Raw genomic sequence first — 17,415 nt, forward strand, 5'->3', positions numbered from 1 at the left:
AATCCTGACTTTAAACTATACTGGAAATATATAATAACCAAAACAGCATGGTCACGGCATAAAAACAGACACACTGATCAATGGAATGGAATAGAGTATCCAGAAATCAACCCACACACCTACAGCCATCTGATCTGATCTTTGACAAAGGCACCAAGACTATACACTGGGTAAGAGACTGCCTCTTCAGCAAATGGTGCTGGGATAACTGGATATCAATATGAGGAGAATGAAACAAGACCCATACCTCTCACCATATACTAAAATCAACTCAAAATGCATTAAAGAATTAAATATACACCCTGAAACAATAAAACTTCTTAAAGAAAACATAGGAGAAACACTTCAGGAAGTAGGACTGGATACAGATTTCATGAATATAACCCCAAAAGCATGGGCAACCAAAGGAAAAATAAACAAATAGCATTATATCAAACTAAAAAGCTTCTGCACAGCTAAAGAACCAAATAACAGAGTTAAAAGACAACCAACAGAATGGGAGAAAATATTGGCAAAATATACATCTGGTTTATTTTTCTTAGAGTGTTAAAGTAGTTGAAACAATATTGAAAAACTGAAAAGCATATTAAAACATTTTTTTAAAAAAATTATTATACAGACATGTGGGGTGCAATGTTGATTTTCAGTAATTGTGTGGAATGTGTGGTGGTTAGATCAGTATAGTTAGCTTATTCATCATTACAATACACAATCATTCTTTGTGTCCGTTGACCAGTTCCTCATTACCCCCACTCCCTCTCCCTCTCCTCTCCCCTTTTACACTTCTAGTTTTCTAAAACTTCAATGTATTGCTGTGATTATTGTCTCTTTCTTTCTTTCTCTCTGTCTCTCCTTATTGTTCATTTGTTTGTTTATGGATTCAGCTCCCAGTTATGAGTGAGAACATGTGGTATTTTTAAAAAGACAGAGAATAACAAATGCTGATGAGGATGTAGAGAGAAAGGAACCCTCCTGCACTGTTGATGGGACTAATAATTAGTACAGCCATTATGGAGAATAGTATGGAGGTTCTTTAAACAACTACAGATAGAACTTCCATATGATCCAGCAATTCCGTTCCTGGGCATATATCCAGAGGCCTGGAAAACATCAGGTCGAAGGGATACCTGCACTCTCATAATTATTGCAGCATTATTTACAATAGCAAGGCGATGGAACCATCCTAATTGTCCACTGATGAATGACAGCATAAGGGAATTGTGGCATATATACACAATGTAATACTACTCAGCCATAAAAAAGAATGAAGTTCTACCATTTGCAGCAACATGGATGAGCCTGGAGAAAATTGTCTTAAGTGAAACAACCCAGGTACAGAAAGAGAAATGCCTTTTTTATTTTTCAGTACATCTTTTGCCTATATACCTGGTTCTTTTCAATAAGAATGTCTTCTATTTCAGTTTATTTACTTATTTTTCTATTCACTTTCCAATCTAGTCAGATAGGTTGCTTCGTTCTACTAGACATTACTTATTCTTACATCAAAATATTTGTACATCTTCTGATCACATTCTCAAGTGTGATCATGCTTTATCTCAATGTATAATAATTAAATCCATTGATTAAAGGCCAGCATATGTTCAAGATTCTCTAAAAAACATTCCCATGACTATTTCATATAACAAGAATTAGTCCAACCATTAAATGCCTATAGAATATACTGCTTTCTTCGTATCCTTGGTATTTACCCCATATGATTTCATATTATCTTCCAACTATTATCTAAATGAGTTCTCATTCCCAATTTGACTTTAAATGACCTTAAGATTGGAGTTGCACTCTTCACATAATTCAGTAAGTATAGTGTAGCTCTGTTTGAACATAGAAGACACATAGTAAATTTTATTTAAACAAGTAAATTATAGTTTAGAGATTCCTACTACAGCATATGCTTGATAACACCTGCCATGACATAAAACTCACCAGTAATCCAGGATCCGTTTTAACTTCTAATATGCAAAAAGTTTTGGGGGTTACACTTCCCACTATGTCTAATTTAGAACCAAAAAGTAGGTGCCACTAAATGTGAAAGGAGGAGAGGTGCATCATTCCATACAGAATATTCATTCTAGTATTTATCCATTTCCTCAATCCACAATGGCTTGGATTTCCATTTATCTGTATGGAAGATCACCCTCTCTAGTCATAAAGTTAATCCACCAGCTACCCCTGAAGAACCAAAAGACATTTAACTGCTCAAATTAAGTGCATCCCACTTCCAACCTCCCCCAAAATTCTTTTAAGACATATAATTTCTCTATTCTTCCTTCGGAGTCTGAAACTTCTTGGACTCTCACTTTATACAATGACTCCCCATCAGTTAGACTTTAATTCTTGTAATATTCTTCTTGCTTCTTCACTTAGACTTCTGTATTCCCACCTTTTCTCAACTCTCCTTTAAGCACTGCATCTAAGGGCTCTGAGTATCTGTGCCTCTTCCTTCTGAATATAAGGAAAACTTCAGTTAAACAACTTTTAAAGACAATGCCCCAGCTCCAGCTCAGTTATTTTGATGAAAATAAATTCAGAGTTCATTTTTACACACTGTGTGATCTTCTACCATAAACTAGTACCCTCAGCAAGGGTTAACATGTGAGTTTGGCAGTACAGTCCTTCTCAGTCTCTCCCTCTTGGGCATAGGTAGGGAACAGATGAATTAACTACGAAATGTGAAAAACCTGGCTGAGAGGCATCTGCCTGGCACCAGAGTTATTTATTGCGACAGAAATAGAGAGTTATAGATGGAAGGTGCTAGAGGGAGGTCATCAAAATATTCCCATGAGATGGTGGTTTTAATATGCTGCACATGAGATGCCACAAACACTAATTACCTGGAACAAAGGCCATACTAAACGTGTTTTTCTCAATACTCCAGAGTCTTTATAATTAATCACACATTAAAGCAGGAAACCAGCTTTATCTCAACTGTCTATCACAAACATGTGATGAGCTGTCTTTCAGAAATGATTGTTCCTAATAGATAACCCTTTAGTACCTGAACTTGATTTGTATCCTTTTTGAGGTGAATCATTTCCAAAATCATTTTGAAAGAAGATATTATACTTTCTTTCTGAGAAGCTGAGAGTTGAAAACTATGTCTGTCAATTGTTATGAATGTCTGTTACTATGGCATTGTTTCACAGCATTGCAAAGCTTCAAATTGTTTTAGTGGTATTGGGCATTTTCTGTTAGCCTAAGTGTGGCGTCATAAAAAGTTTTTAGTTTCTCCTCTTTTCTTTCTGTAGTGCTGTTGGTTGTAACTTTTCCCTTTTCTTTTCAAGGTTCTTGCTATTCCCATGGTTGTAACTTTCCCCCCTCTCTTTTCAAAGTTTTATCATTTATTTACTATTTTAGCCCAAATGCCTATGACAGTGTCTAGTATATAGAAGGCATTCAACATATACTTGATTGGTAAAGAAGGAAGGAGTGGGGACTTCCACTTTTGGAGAAAATGATTTACCTTCCCATACAGGACACCAAAAATAATTAGGAAAAAAATGTATGAAGCTGCTGTTTCCAAGACAGTAAATAACTGGCAACAAAGGACTATAATCCCTGAGACACAGGGAAACAAACAACATAAGACCTATAATTGCTGTAGCTCACTACTTTTAGAAACTTCCTAGGCCACAGAAAAGGGAGGTGTAATCCAGACAGAGCTTGTGGACTTTTTGAAGTGGAGAATTATTGCTGAGAATCCAAAGAGACCAAAGTATCTAGAGTTTATGGGATGGGAGAAGAGACAGCAGCACAAAGAAAGAGACTCGGAGATCAGCATAAGGGCTCCTGAAATATTCATCAGGTTATGGATTGTTGCACATATGTAGAAAACTGCCTGGGGCCAAACATGCATCTCAAGTATAAGGGGAAACAGGCCCAGTGCTCGGCATGGCTGGGAAAAATGCCTCTTGTTAGCCAGGCAGGAATGTCACATAGTTCATATGCATCAGGCAGAGTTCATACAAAACTAAGTTCCTATTAATGGAGACTAATTAGTAATTAGATGAGACTAGTTGTTCTCTTATAAATCTTAAAATCAAGACCTTAAGGATGAAACTATTTCCAGGTAATTTAAATGCAACATAAGAACAAAGGTTAATAATATTTAAGGGGTGGGTGAATATGGAAAGTGGAGAGGTTGGTCACAGTGTACAAAGGTTTATTTAGACAGAAAAAATAAGTTATATTGATAGTTAATGATAATGTATTGTATATTTCATAATTGCTGAAAGAACATGAAGGAAGGGAGGGAGGGAGGGAGGAAGGAAGGAAGGAAGGAAAGAAGGAGGAAAGGAAGGAAATATTTTCAGGTACATACATAATTGCTTTTAGAAATAATTTATGTGTATGTATGTCTATAAGCTACTCCCTCAGTATTCACAGGGGATTGGTTCCACAACCTTCCTTGGGTACTGAAATCCATGGATGCCCAAATCCCTTGTATAAAATGATATAGTGTCTCTTTATAACCTACAAACATCCTTCTGTATAATTTAAATCTCTAGATCACTTATAATACCTAAAACAATGCAAATGCGCTCTAGATAATTGTTACACTGCATTTCTTAGTGAATGATGCCAAGAAAAAGATGTTTGTACATGTTCAGTGGGAGCACTGCCTTCCTTTTATTGTTGAATATTTTCTTTCCACAGTTGGTTTAATCCACAGATGCAGAACTCACAGGTAGAGAGGGACAACTTTGTATGTATGTATATACACATGTGCACACACACACCCCTCACAATTGTAATGTTCCAATGCCCTACTCTGGTCCATTGGTGATTTCTGCTCCCCAACCCCATACACACCAGCACATATGCCTACATTGCTGTAGAGCTAGGGCTAGGGTCTGGAGCTCACAGACCCCTCCAGCCCATTCACAAACCCTTCACACACATGTTATGAGCTAGGTTACTGGAAAAAAGGTCCTTGGAGCCTTGGTTGAAGAAGGAATAGTCTTTATTCAGCACACACAATACTATGAGCTAGGCAGTGCACAGAGAAACTCCGAAACTCAACTGCTACTGGCAAAGTCCAAAGAGAAACTCAGAAACTGAGCAGCTGCTGGCAGAGTAAACATGTTCTATTTTTACATTTGAGCTCTGCCGCCCAGCTCTGCTTCACAAACTCAAGAACACACAGTAGCAATTAACTAAAAAGATACATTGGTGCACTTGTGTACTAACTCCACTCACACCCAATTTGTTTACAAGAAATGTTGCAGGAGCCTGACTAAGTTATTCTATTTTTCCCACAATAATCTTTTGCATTTTTTTCCAGTTTATATTCATGGAGTTTGCACTGAGTCATTCTTACTTTACAGAGAAGGAATATAAGGACCAGGGAGGTTAAGTACCTTATTAATAAATTATAGTAGAGGACTATTAACCTAGGCAGTGTGCCTTCAGAACCAGCCTTTACATCCATTATGTTCCAGCTTCTTAGGTTTGTTGTGTCCCTGTAGCTACACCCAGTTCTCATTTTTGTTTATGGCATGAATTAGAAATCTTAATTTATAGACTTAAATATTTTCAAGTGGTTTACCAACTTCGTGATAAACTAAGTTAGTGTATTTATCAGAGTTAAAAATGTTCAACTGCATCTCAAAGAATAGCAAAATTCCTCATTTTCCTATTTGCAATTATATAGTACTATTCTCAACTCGATCGCTGATGATGGAAGTATAAGTATTGGTGACTGGCAGCTCCCCTGAAATAATCTCCCATTTAAGGGCATATCATTTTCACTGAGTTAAGAAGGTTTGTAATTATGTTACACACTATTGCTATGAATATATTCAGTCAAATCAAAGTTGAATCCCTATATCATTACATTTTCCACAGGAAACTTTCATCATGCTGAAAGAGAAAACCACCTGATGCTTCCTTGGATCATTAAAACCACCCCATGCTGAATTTTCTGTAGTTATGTCTACTATCCAAGTGAAGGAAGTGCTTTTTACAAGGGTATAGGGAAAATACAGCCAAAAAGTCAAGTTAAGAAACAAGGGGAACAGAGTCAAACAGGATATCTGTGGTTATGCACCTGGGCCCCGGCCCGAGGCAAAGGGCGGATAGTTCCCAGAAATAGACAAGTCAGTTAAAGTTTCAAGAGTGCCCCTCAGCTGTTTCAAGGACTCCCACTTGACCGAAGTTCACCCCTGGCTTGATTTAAACTAACCAATTACCTTGCTTCTCGCTTCTGTACCCGCGCTTTTTGCTATAAAAAGGACCCAGGAGCTCTACTCGGCGCGCCAGTCTTTCGAAAGACTGAGTCGCCCGGGTACCTGTGTGTTCAATAAACCTCTTGTTTTTGCATCCGAAGCCGTGGTCTCGCTGTTCCTTGGGAGGGTCTCCCTGAACTGACTGACTACCCACTGCGGGAGTCTTTCATTTGGGGGCTCGTCCGGGATCGGAGACCCCCACCCAGGGACCACCGACCCACCAACGGGAGGTAAGCTGGCCAGCAGTCGTTCTGTGTCTCGTTTCTGTGTCTCGTCTCTGTGTCTGACTCAGTGATTTCGACTGTCTTTTCTGAGCGCGCGCATTTTGGTTTCAGTTTGTTCCGGGTTAGTCGCTCTGGGAGCGAAGTGCGGGTAGCGAACAGACGTGTTCGGGGGCTCGCCACCCGGCAATCCTGGGAGACGTCCCAGGATCAGGGGAGGACCAGGGACGCCTGGTGGACCCCTTGGCAGAGGATTATTGTGTTTTGGTCTCACCGCGTCTCGGGAGGCGCGCTCTGCCATCGGACTCTTTCTTCTATTTCTACGGCACTCGGTCTCGTCGCCGTTTCTGGTTTCTTTTTGTCTTAGTTGTGATAGGTCTTTGCGTCGTCGTTCCCCTATTGGAAATTTTCGAGATGGGGCAAAGTGCCCTTACGCCCCTCTCCCTTACTCTAGATCATTGGAAAGATGTCAAAGCCAGGGCTCACAATCTGTCCATGGAGATCAAAAAAGGAAAATGGCAGACTTTCTGTTCGTCTGAGTGGCCCACATTCGGCGTAGGTTGGCCGCCAGAGGGAACCTTTGATCTTACTGTCATTTTTGCAGTTAAAAAGATTGTTTTTCAGGAGACCGGAGGACACCCGGACCAGGTTGCCTATGTCGTGGTATGGCAAGACCTCGCCCAGAATCCCCCTCCCTGGGTGCCACCCTCCAGCAAAGTCGCTGTTGTTTCGGGATCAGAAAATACTCAAAGGCCACCTACAAGGAAGCCTTCCGCCCCTCCCCAACCCCCCGTCCTCCCGACACCAGACGACTCGCTCCTTCTCTCTGAGCCCCCGCCCTACCCGGCGGCCCTGCCGCCTCCTCTGGCCCCTCAGGCGATCGGACCGGTGCCGGGCCAGGCGCCCGATAGTTCCGATCCTGAGGGACCAGCCGCTAGGACCAGGAGTCGCCGTGCCCGCAGTCCGGCAGACGACTCAGGTCCTGACTCCACTGTGATTTTACCCCTCCGAGCCATAGGACCCCCAGCCGAGCCCAACGGCCTAGTTCCTCTACAATATTGGCCTTTTTCCTCAGCAGATCTTTATAATTGGAAATCTAACCATCCTTCTTTTTCTGAAAAACCAGCAGGACTCACGGGACTTCTTGAGTCCCTTATGTTCTCTCACCAGCCCACTTGGGACGATTGCCAACAGCTACTCCAGATCCTCTTCACCACTGAAGAGCGAGAAAGGATTCTTCTGGAGGCCCGCAAGAACGTTCTCGGGGACAACGGGGCCCCTACACAACTCGAGAACCTCATTAATGAGGCCTTCCCCCTCAATCGACCTCAATGGGATTACAACACGGCCGAAGGTAGGGAGCGTCTTCTGGTCTACCGCCGGACTCTAGTGGCAGGTCTCAAAGGGGCAGCCCGGCGCCCCACCAATTTGGCTAAGGTAAGAGAGGTCTTGCAGGGACCGGTAGAACCCCCCTCGGTTTTCTTGGAACGCCTGATGGAGGCATATAGGAGATACACTCCGTTTGACCCCTCTTCTGAGGGACAGCAGGCGGCAGTTGCCATGGCCTTTATCGGCCAGTCAGCCCCAGATATCAAGAAAAAGTTACAAAGACTAGAGGGGCTCCAAGACTTTTCCTTACAAGACTTAGTAAAGGAGGCAGAAAAGGTGTACCACAAGAGAGAAACAGAAGAAGAAAGACAGGAAAGAGAAAAAAAAGAGACAGAAGAGAGAGAGAGACGGCGTGATAAACGCCAAGAAAAAAATTTAACTAGGATTTTGGCCACAGTAGTAAGTGATAAAGGGTTTACAGATAAGCAGAAAGGGACCCTGAGCAACCGGGCAAGACCGACACCTAGGGACAAAAGGCCTCCTCTCGACAGGGACCAGTGCGCCTACTGCAAAGAGAAAGGCCACTGGGCAAGGGAATGCCCCCGAAAAAAGAAAAACGACAAAAAAGCTAGGGTTCTATCCCTAGACGACTAGGGGAGTCAAGGTTCGGACCCCCTCCCCGAACCTAGGGTAACATTGACAGTGGAGGGGACCCCCATCGAGTTTCTGGTCGATACCGGGGCTGAACATTCGGTACTGACCCAACCCATGGGGAAGGTAGGGTCCAGGCGGACAGTCGTAGTAGGAGCGACCGGCAGCAAAGTCTACCCCTGGACCACACAGAGACTTTTAAGGGTCGGACATAAGCAAGTGACCCATTCCTTTTTGGTCATACCTGAGTGCCCTACTCCTCTGTTGGGCCGGGAACCGGAGGGCCGACGAGGCTGCAAAACAAGCCGCCCTGTCGGTCAGGGTGCTAGCAGAAACTATAAAGCTTCAAGAGCCAATCGAGCCTGCTCAAGCTAGGACCAAGCCAAGAGAGCTCACTCCTGACCAGGGAAAAGAATTCATTCAGCGGTTACATCAGCTAACACACTTAGGACCAGAAAAGCTCCTTCAACTAACGAGCCGCACCAGCCTCTCCATCCCGAATCTCCGGTCCACCGTTCAAGAAGTCGCCAATCGGTGTCCGGCTTGTGCCATGACTAATGCGACTACCACCTACCGAGAGACCGGAAAAAGACAACGGGGAGATCGACCCGGCGTATACTGGGAAGTAGACTTTACAGAGGTAAAGCCTGGCCGGTATGGGAACAGGTATCTGCTAGTATTTGTAGATACTTTCTCTGGATGGGTAGAAGCTTTTCCTACCAAAACTGAAACGGCCCTGACTGTATGTAAAAAGATACTAGAAGAAATCCTGCCCCGTTTCGGGATCCCTAAGGTGATCGGGTCAGATAATGGCCCAGCCTTTGTTGCTCAGGTAAGCCAGGGACTGGCCACACAACTGGGGATAAATTGGAAGTTACATTGTGCGTATAGGCCCCAGAGCTCAGGTCAAGTAGAGAGAATGAATAGAACCATCAAAGAGACCTTAACTAAATTGGCCTTAGAGACCGGTGGAAAAGACTGGGTGGCCCTCCTTCCCTTAGCGCTGTTCAGAGCCAGGAATACCCCTGGCCAGTACGGTCTAACTCCCTATGAAATCCTCTACGGGGGACCCCCCCCCATACTTGAGTTGGGAGAAACACTGGGTCCCGATGATAATTTTCTCCCTGTCTTATTTACCCATTTAAAGGCTCTAGAAGTTGTGAAGACCCAGATTTGGGACCAGATCAAAGAGGCATATCAGCCCGGTACCATAGCTGTCCCCCACCCGTTCCAGGTCGGAGACCGAGTGCTGGTCAGACGCCATCGACCCAGCAACCTTGAGCCTCGGTGGAAAGGCCCGTATCTGGTATTGCTGACCACCCCGACCGCAGTAAAAGTTGATGGCATTGCAGCCTGGGTACATGCTTCTCACCTCAAGCCTGCGCCACCCTCCGTACCAGATGAATCCTGGGAGCTGGAGAGGACTGATAATCCTCTTAAGTTGCGCATTCGGCGGCGGCGGAGCAAGCCTACCAAGTAATAACCCTAACCAGCCCAACACCCTCACCTGGCAGGTACTGTCCCAAACTGGAAAGGTTGTCTGGTTCAAGACAGAAGTCCACCCCCTTTGGACTTGGTGGCCCTCCCTTACCCCTGATATATGTGCCCTGGCGGCGGGTCTCGAGGCTTGGGATATTCCAGAAATTGATGCACCGGCCTCTAAAAGAGTCAGGCCTCCTGACTCAAACTATGAAAATGCTTATAACCAGATCAAATAACTCCCCTTGGTTGACCACCCTACTGTCAACCATCGCCGGGCCCCTATTACTCCTCCTTCTGTTGTTCACCCTTGGGCCCTACGTCATCAATAGACTAGTCCAATTCATCAATGATAGGGTAAGTGCAGTTAAGATTCTGGTCCTTAGGCAAAAATACCAAACCTTAAATGGCGAAGATAACTTTTAATTCCGCTCTAAGATTAGAGCGATCCACAAGAGAAATGGGGGAATGAAGGAAGTGCTTTTTACAAGGGTATAGGGAAAATACAGCCAAAAAGTCAAGTTAAGAAACAAGGGGAACAGAGTCAAACAGGATATCTGTGGTTATGCACCTGGGCCCCGGCCCGAGGCAAAGGGCGGATAGTTCCCAGAAATAGACAAGTCAGTTAAAGTTTCAAGAGTGCCCCTCAGCTGTTTCAAGGACTCCCACTTGACCGAAGTTCACCCCTGGCTTGATTTAAACTAACCAATTACCTTGCTTCTCGCTTCTGTACCCGCGCTTTTTGCTATAAAAAGGACCCAGGAGCTCTACTCGGCGCGCCAGTCTTTCGAAAGACTGAGTCGCCCGGGTACCTGTGTGTTCAATAAACCTCTTGTTTTTGCATCCGAAGCCGTGGTCTCGCTGTTCCTTGGGAGGGTCTCCCTGAACTGACTGACTACCCACTGCGGGAGTCTTTCACAAGTATAATAAAAACACAAACAAAATGCAAAAAACTGGTGTCTTTGACTCGCTCATTACCTTGTTTTTTTTTTTGTAGCTTTAGTGAGACCCACTAAAGATCTCAGTTAAGGTCCAGCTTTGGCTATTTGGCTATTGGATCGTGACCTTAAGGTCATTATGCTTCTCATCTAGGCACTCTTTCCCTGATGGCATTGAACACTGCTTTTTTCTCAATGGTATCTATCATGCTTTCTGAGGGAAATTGATCCACACAATTTTGCTAAATTATTACCAAGAAAAAAAGATATGTCAGTATTTCAAAATTATCTTTCCTTTTTTTGGTCCATCATTTTGGAAGTTAAACACACCCAGACTTTCATTGAAAAGTCTCCATGGACTTTTGAAATTTAATAAAAATCATCTGTGATGGCCTCCATTCTGCCAGAGACGACACTCTGCTGTGTTCTATTCATTATCCAAAATACATTAATCCTAATGACAGAAAAATCTTTGAAGGGACTTTTGGACTCACTTATCAAGTAGGTAAATCTTTGGAGATTCAGAGATTTCTTCATCTCTAATTAGACCTTAATCTGGCTTCTCAATAGCCTTATTCTATTTCCGAAAGTATTTAATGCCAGCAGGGCAGTAGCCAAGCAGATTACACCAATGCATTTGGCCTTATGTACATAAGAATTATCTATCAATTTTCGCCTTTTCAAGATGAGATATATACCATTAGAATTACTTTATATTATTTCACCTATCTTACAGATATTCCTGTGATTTTCTTTTTATAATCTATAATCATATCTAAGTCCTTATAATATTATGTAAATTTTTATCTATTAACTAATAAGAAAGTACTTTTTTAATTTTAACTTTTTAAAAATTTTAACATTTACTTGTACATTTTTGTGGGGTACAGTGATTTGTTTCAACACATGCACATACTAGACAATGATTTACTTAGAGTAGATAACATAATTTTATACCTGATAGTACATCACTTCTCCCCATGACTCCCCTCCCTACTTGGCCTCTGGTAATTACTTTACTACCTCTGTGACAACCAGTTTTGTGTTTTTTATTTTTTTATTTCATTATTTTTTTTAAAGATTTTACATATGAGTGAGATCATGCAGTATTAAATTTCTGAGCCTGACTGACTTCACTTACTATTATCAGGCTTTATATTTACTTGATTTCATTGCTTCCCGAAATTATTTTTTATTTTTTATTAGCAGTAGGAAAAAAATAAGAAGAAAATAAACAAATGTACACTAACTAAAGAATATGTAGATGTGGCATATGCATAAAATGGCATACTTTTCAGCAATAATAAAAAAATAAAAAGCTGAATAATGCTGCAGTGGATGAATCTCAAAAAGATGCTTAGTTAAAGAAGGCAGACACAAAAGAATACATATTAAATGCTTCTATTTGTATGAAATGTCCATATTGGAAAACATATTGAGACTAGAAAACAAGGCTCAGGGCTTTGAAAAGGCAAAAAGTCAAAGGTGAGATTATTTTGTTGTTGTTGTTATAGATATATTGTGTAAGAGATTGCTCTCTAAAGAATTTATATAAAAGTTATCTCATATTTTATGGGGACAATAAAGAGGAGAGAGATATTAAACAAATGTTTCAGGAATTTGAGTGATGGGTGTATAGAAAAACTTTATCTGATTTTTGTACTTTTCTGGAAAGGTAAGTCAAAAATTCTCTTAAAGGAAAATGTTTAAAATATTTAATAAAAATAGAAGGAGGTAAACCATGTTCTAAATATTAGTGATCCTCAGGTTATCATTTATGGATCATAAGTTTACTTTTCCCACTTTCCTCTGAGATAAGATAAAAAGCCTCTACTTTCTTTTGTGGAATTTGAGTAGGATTAGTTAACCAAAGAATAGGAACACTTTTCAGGGAACAAATTAAACAAGATACAGCTCTCAGTTAACATAGAAATGACTATGAAGAGAATCAATATCAAAGTATATATAATATCAAAACTAGAGTTTAGTAATATTCGCTCTGTAATATTAATTATGAGTTCTTAATTGTTACTTATTACATCAATGTAGAAGCACATAGGAAGAAAGATGTCAATTCCTCAGGCAATCCACTTTTTTTTTTTTTTTTTTTTTAGTATTATGACCACTAATAGATAGTCCTGAGTGGTTAATTTTGTAGAAGCATTTGTATTTTGGCAGTAAATATCCTAACAATAACAACAGCAGCTTTAAAACAAAGTACAAGTCAGACTTAAGCATGTGTTTGTTATACCAATAAAAACAGGGATGTACAGAAGAAAGAGGGAGGGAAGACAGAGCGGGGAGAAAGAGAGAGAGGAAGAGAGAGGGAGAGAAAGGCAGGCAGGAAAGGAGGGAGGGAGGGAGGGAGGGAGGGGACTCTAGGTGAATCTGACTACTACACTTTTTATGTTCTACCCTCTATGGACAAATTCTCAAAAAATGTATTTATCTACCTAATTTTCACCTACAAATTGGAAATTTAATGATGAGCTTTTAAAACATTAAGTTCTGCTTCCACTGTGCCACAGATACTGTTCATGATATGTTTTCCATTACTTTCCCAAATCCAATGGATACTTTTCAGTACCTAATCAAGTCACTCTCCCAGTCAGTCATTTCCTTCTTTGAGACAAATTTTCACCTGGATTCACTGACATCAAGCTCCCCAATATTTTGATTATCCCCACTTGAGGCTATGTTTGGTGATTCAGCTGTACCTTTTTTAGTGTTCACATGTGTCAGCATACTCACACTCGCTCCTTCCCTTGTCAAATCATCCAAGTCATCTCAAATACTGAGTTTGCAACTGTCATTCCCAAATTCAACTTTCAAGTCCATTCTACTCATCAGACCCCGATAGATATGTTCAACCTCAGGGTAGACATCTCCTCTTAAATGTATCTTGAGAAGGTCAATATATTTTTTTTAATTGTCTAAAACTAATCCTATTTGCCCCAGACATTTCATATTTCTGTACATGCTCATGTGATTTCTGCAGAGTGTCTCATTCCAAAAATTGAAACACCATTTGACACCTCTTTTCTCTTATCCTTCATAGCCAAACAATTGCCAAATCTTTGGATCCTATCTGTGTAACAAATGCCATGTACATCCACTTCTTGCAACTCCCTGAAATGACCTTTGCTCAACCACTACTACATCCTTTTATCTAATACTCTTTTATCTAAACTTCTGATGTAAACTCTTGTCCTTCTCATCTGCTCAGTTGAAGGACCGATTTTCTTAACATAAATATTAGATTATTTCACCATTCTAATTGCAATGCATCAGTAGTGGCACAGTGTTCTAAACGTGAAAACTAAATTAAAACATTTTAACAACTTTGATTCCCTCTACTGTTCAAGCCCTTCCTAGAATTTCATGTCTACTCATTTACCTGTTTTTTATGCAGTCAACTAATTTTTTTTTTTAAACTTTTTTGTTAGGCCTGCAAATTCCTTCTTTTTCATATTCCCTAGGTTATTTACCTGCAATCTTCAAACTTCAACTACTTACACTTTCTCTGGGAAGTCTTTCCTTAAACGCTTTATAATCAATTAGAGACCCACCTTCACATTGCTGTGCGCTCTTCACTTCTTACTAATGGCATTTATCGTAATTGTGAATGTAGACATACACTCAAAATTTTTTGTCTGTATGAGTAGATACACTGTAGGCAAAGTACTCTTTTGTTCTCTGCTTTTTACCTGTAGCTTAGCAGTGTCTAGGTCTGTGTCTGAAACACTGGGTGTATTTGCTCAATATTTTTTAATTTTAATAAATGCCCCACAGATATATCAAACAATGCTTTCAAAGTAGGTTAAGCTGTCTCCTGGTGCAAACAATATTCTGTCTTTGTTACTATCTAGTTGAATAACTCGCTGTCTACTTGATTTCGTAAAACAGAAAACAGCATCACCTGTGAAACCTCTCTCTGTTCACCAAACCACACCAGTTATTAGGTATGTGTATACTCATACATCATAATTATAGAGTATTCAGATCTTTTCTCTAATTTTTCTTCCCACAACCATTAGTATAGTAGAGGGCACCATCAGTTCTCAATTGTATTTTTTGCAATAGTTTCTTACCTTTTTTTTCCTGTAGTCTTTATATATAATTTTAAAATACAATGAAGAAATTTTAATATATAATATTTAGTGAAAACTGAAGAATTAAAAATGCACATGTAAGGTCACATCTTGCTGGCATGGAAAAAAAATTAAGAAAAAAAATCTTTGAAACAGGAATTATAAACCTTTTTAAAAAAATTTCTTTAGTGAACTTGCATTAAGTCACTAATGGGTGAGAAAGAGAAGACAGAATGAAGACAAGACTCAGCAACATAGTTTCAGGTGTTAACTCACCTCATCTCTACACATGAGAAAAATCCAATCTCACCGTATCATATATTCTGATATAGGCACTATTGCTGGAGTTATTTAAAAAATAGGCATGCTTCCAAAAATTTAGTTAAAGGTAATTCTAAAGATGTAGATGGCATTAAAGTACTGATAACCTGAGGGTAACATAATGCTCATATGTCAAGATAATGCAAAGACTTTTATTGCCATATTGGTAGTATCTATTATTTTCCTCCAGCAAAATTTCAGAAATTATTTCTGGGATATATAACAGTAATGTGTAGTTTTCTTATGTATCTCTCATTAGTAAGCCATTTCAGTTACTTATTATTTGAGTCCTCAAAAAAGAACAAAAAGTTATGTAAAAAAAATCAAATTGGAAATTGTTGCACACATAGGAACTAGCATTATTATTTTGACCTTAAAATTGTTTCTATTGACAAAACGTAACGGTTTCACTACAATTTCAGGGAAAACCACTTCTTCATCCTGCCTCGGATCTGCTGGGTCTTTACGCTGTAGATGATTGGATTCATCAGAGGTGGGAAGAGAATATAGATACTGCCCATAAGGACACGAACTAAAGGAGAGAGATGCTTTCCAAAGCGGTGTACCATGGTGAGACCAATGATGGGAACATAAAAAACCAGTACAGCACAGATGTGGGAAACACAGGTCTGCAAAGACTTGAGCCTCCCCTCCCAGGATGCAATTGAGAGCACTGTATGCAGGATGAAAACATAGGACATGAGAATAAGGACAGCATCCAACAACAAGGTACAAATCACCAGAGTCAGGGCATAAAAGCTGTTGAAGCGGATGTCAGAGCAGGCCAGCCGGAGTAGGTCCTGGTGCAGACAGAAAGAGTGAGAGAGATTGTGGGGGCGGCAGTAATGGAAAAACTTCAAACGAATGATGACAGGAAGAATGGACAAGGTGCTTCTCATTAAAATAGTCACCAAGAAAAGAATGACTCTACTATTAGTCAGGATTGATGTATACCTCAGAGGATTGCAAATTGCTGTGAAGCGGTCAAAAGCCATGGCAAGAAGAACTCCAGACTCCGTGCAGGAGAGACAATGGACAAAATAAGTCTGTGCAATGCAGGCATCCAGACCGATTTTCTGGCTGAATCCCCACAGGATCCCCAGCACCGTGTGCACTGTGGACAGCCCCATGCACAGGTCAGTGAGGGCCAACAGAGCCAGAAAATAGAACATGGGCTGGTGCAGGCTCGGCTCAGTCCGGATCACGTGGAGCACCATGCAGTTACCCAGGAAGACCATGGCATAGATGGAAGAGAAGGGAATTGAAAACCAGGGATAGTACTGATCCAAGCCAGGGAATCCTGTGAGGATGAATATCGAGGAATTGATTATGGAAGCAGAAGAAGCGGACATAAATATTGGAATGTAATTTTTGAGATAGGATAAATATTTATCCACAGTTTTACTTTAGCCTTCTGCTGTTTTTGAGAACAAAAATACCACAGCCACCCTGCATACAGTAGAGGTGAAGCTAATTGTAGAATTCCAGGGAAGCTCAACAGTATAGGAGAAGCTATCATGAAATAATTTCAAAGGGACCCTCCTTTGCATTAGGTCTCAGAGTTTACGGAAACAAATCAGTGTCCTGACCATTTCTGGCAAATTAAATCCCTAACATCATTCACTGTTAGTCTCTCTGAGCTACTTACTCTTGGTGGCATTGACTACAGTCATTGAGACATGAGGCTGCCTCTGAACCCTTTCCTCATTACCTGACCTTATGGCATATGGAGCCAATGCTCAGATTTATGAGTAAGTAAGGAAAAGGACTGCGCAAGCCCGGTGAACCTAGGCTCCCGGGAGACTCCTAAACCCTTTTAGTAGATGATGGAAGAAAAGGATTCTGTCTCATCACATGCTGGGATTGTGGACAACTAGCAGAATTTTCCCCAGAGTAAACAAATCTTTTCTAATCTTAGAAGAAGGAAGTCTCACTGCATTGACTGCAAATTCAATACATACTCAAAAGTAAGGGGAAAAATGTAAACATGCAACAGGAATAAATATTATGAGGATTTTAAATAATTTATCCTTCTTAGGCCTGCATTTAAGTTTGAAGTCAACAAAAAATAAGTATAGCCTTCTTACTGTTTTTCCTTAAAACTCTTTTTATTTTTTGCTGAACTCTTCAGTAAACTTTG

The 17,415-nt window shown here is 40.6% G+C and overlaps 2 protein-coding genes across 2 annotated transcripts; one reads left to right on the forward strand and one right to left on the reverse strand.

Annotated features, from left to right (window-relative positions):
- Window positions 1–6,621: 6,621 nt before the first annotated feature.
- LOC134376791 (RNA-binding protein 25-like) lies at window positions 6,622–8,565 on the forward strand. Its single transcript, XM_063095317.1, has one exon. It carries the CDS (start codon window positions 6,881–6,883, stop codon window positions 8,447–8,449), a length of 1,569 nt encoding a protein of 522 aa, XP_062951387.1. The 5' UTR covers window positions 6,622–6,880; the 3' UTR covers window positions 8,450–8,565.
- Window positions 8,566–15,685: 7,120 nt separating this feature from the next.
- LOC134376328 (olfactory receptor 51V1-like) lies at window positions 15,686–16,627 on the reverse strand. The gene has a single exon (XM_063094918.1). It carries the CDS (start codon window positions 16,625–16,627, stop codon window positions 15,686–15,688), a length of 942 nt encoding a protein of 313 aa, XP_062950988.1.
- Between the last annotated feature and the right edge of the window lie 788 nt (window positions 16,628–17,415).

The sequence above is a fragment of the Cynocephalus volans genome, chromosome 4, assembly GCF_027409185.1.
Source record: "Cynocephalus volans isolate mCynVol1 chromosome 4, mCynVol1.pri, whole genome shotgun sequence".
Lineage (NCBI taxonomy): Eukaryota > Metazoa > Chordata > Mammalia > Dermoptera > Cynocephalidae > Cynocephalus > Cynocephalus volans.

Excerpts from the sequence above, each read along its gene's own strand:
- LOC134376328 (XM_063094918.1), bottom strand. The coding sequence starts at position 16,627 with ATGTCCGCTTCTTCTGCTTCCATAATCAATTCCTCGATATTCATCCTC.
- LOC134376791 (XM_063095317.1), top strand. The coding sequence starts at position 6,881 with ATGGGGCAAAGTGCCCTTACGCCCCTCTCCCTTACTCTAGATCATTGG.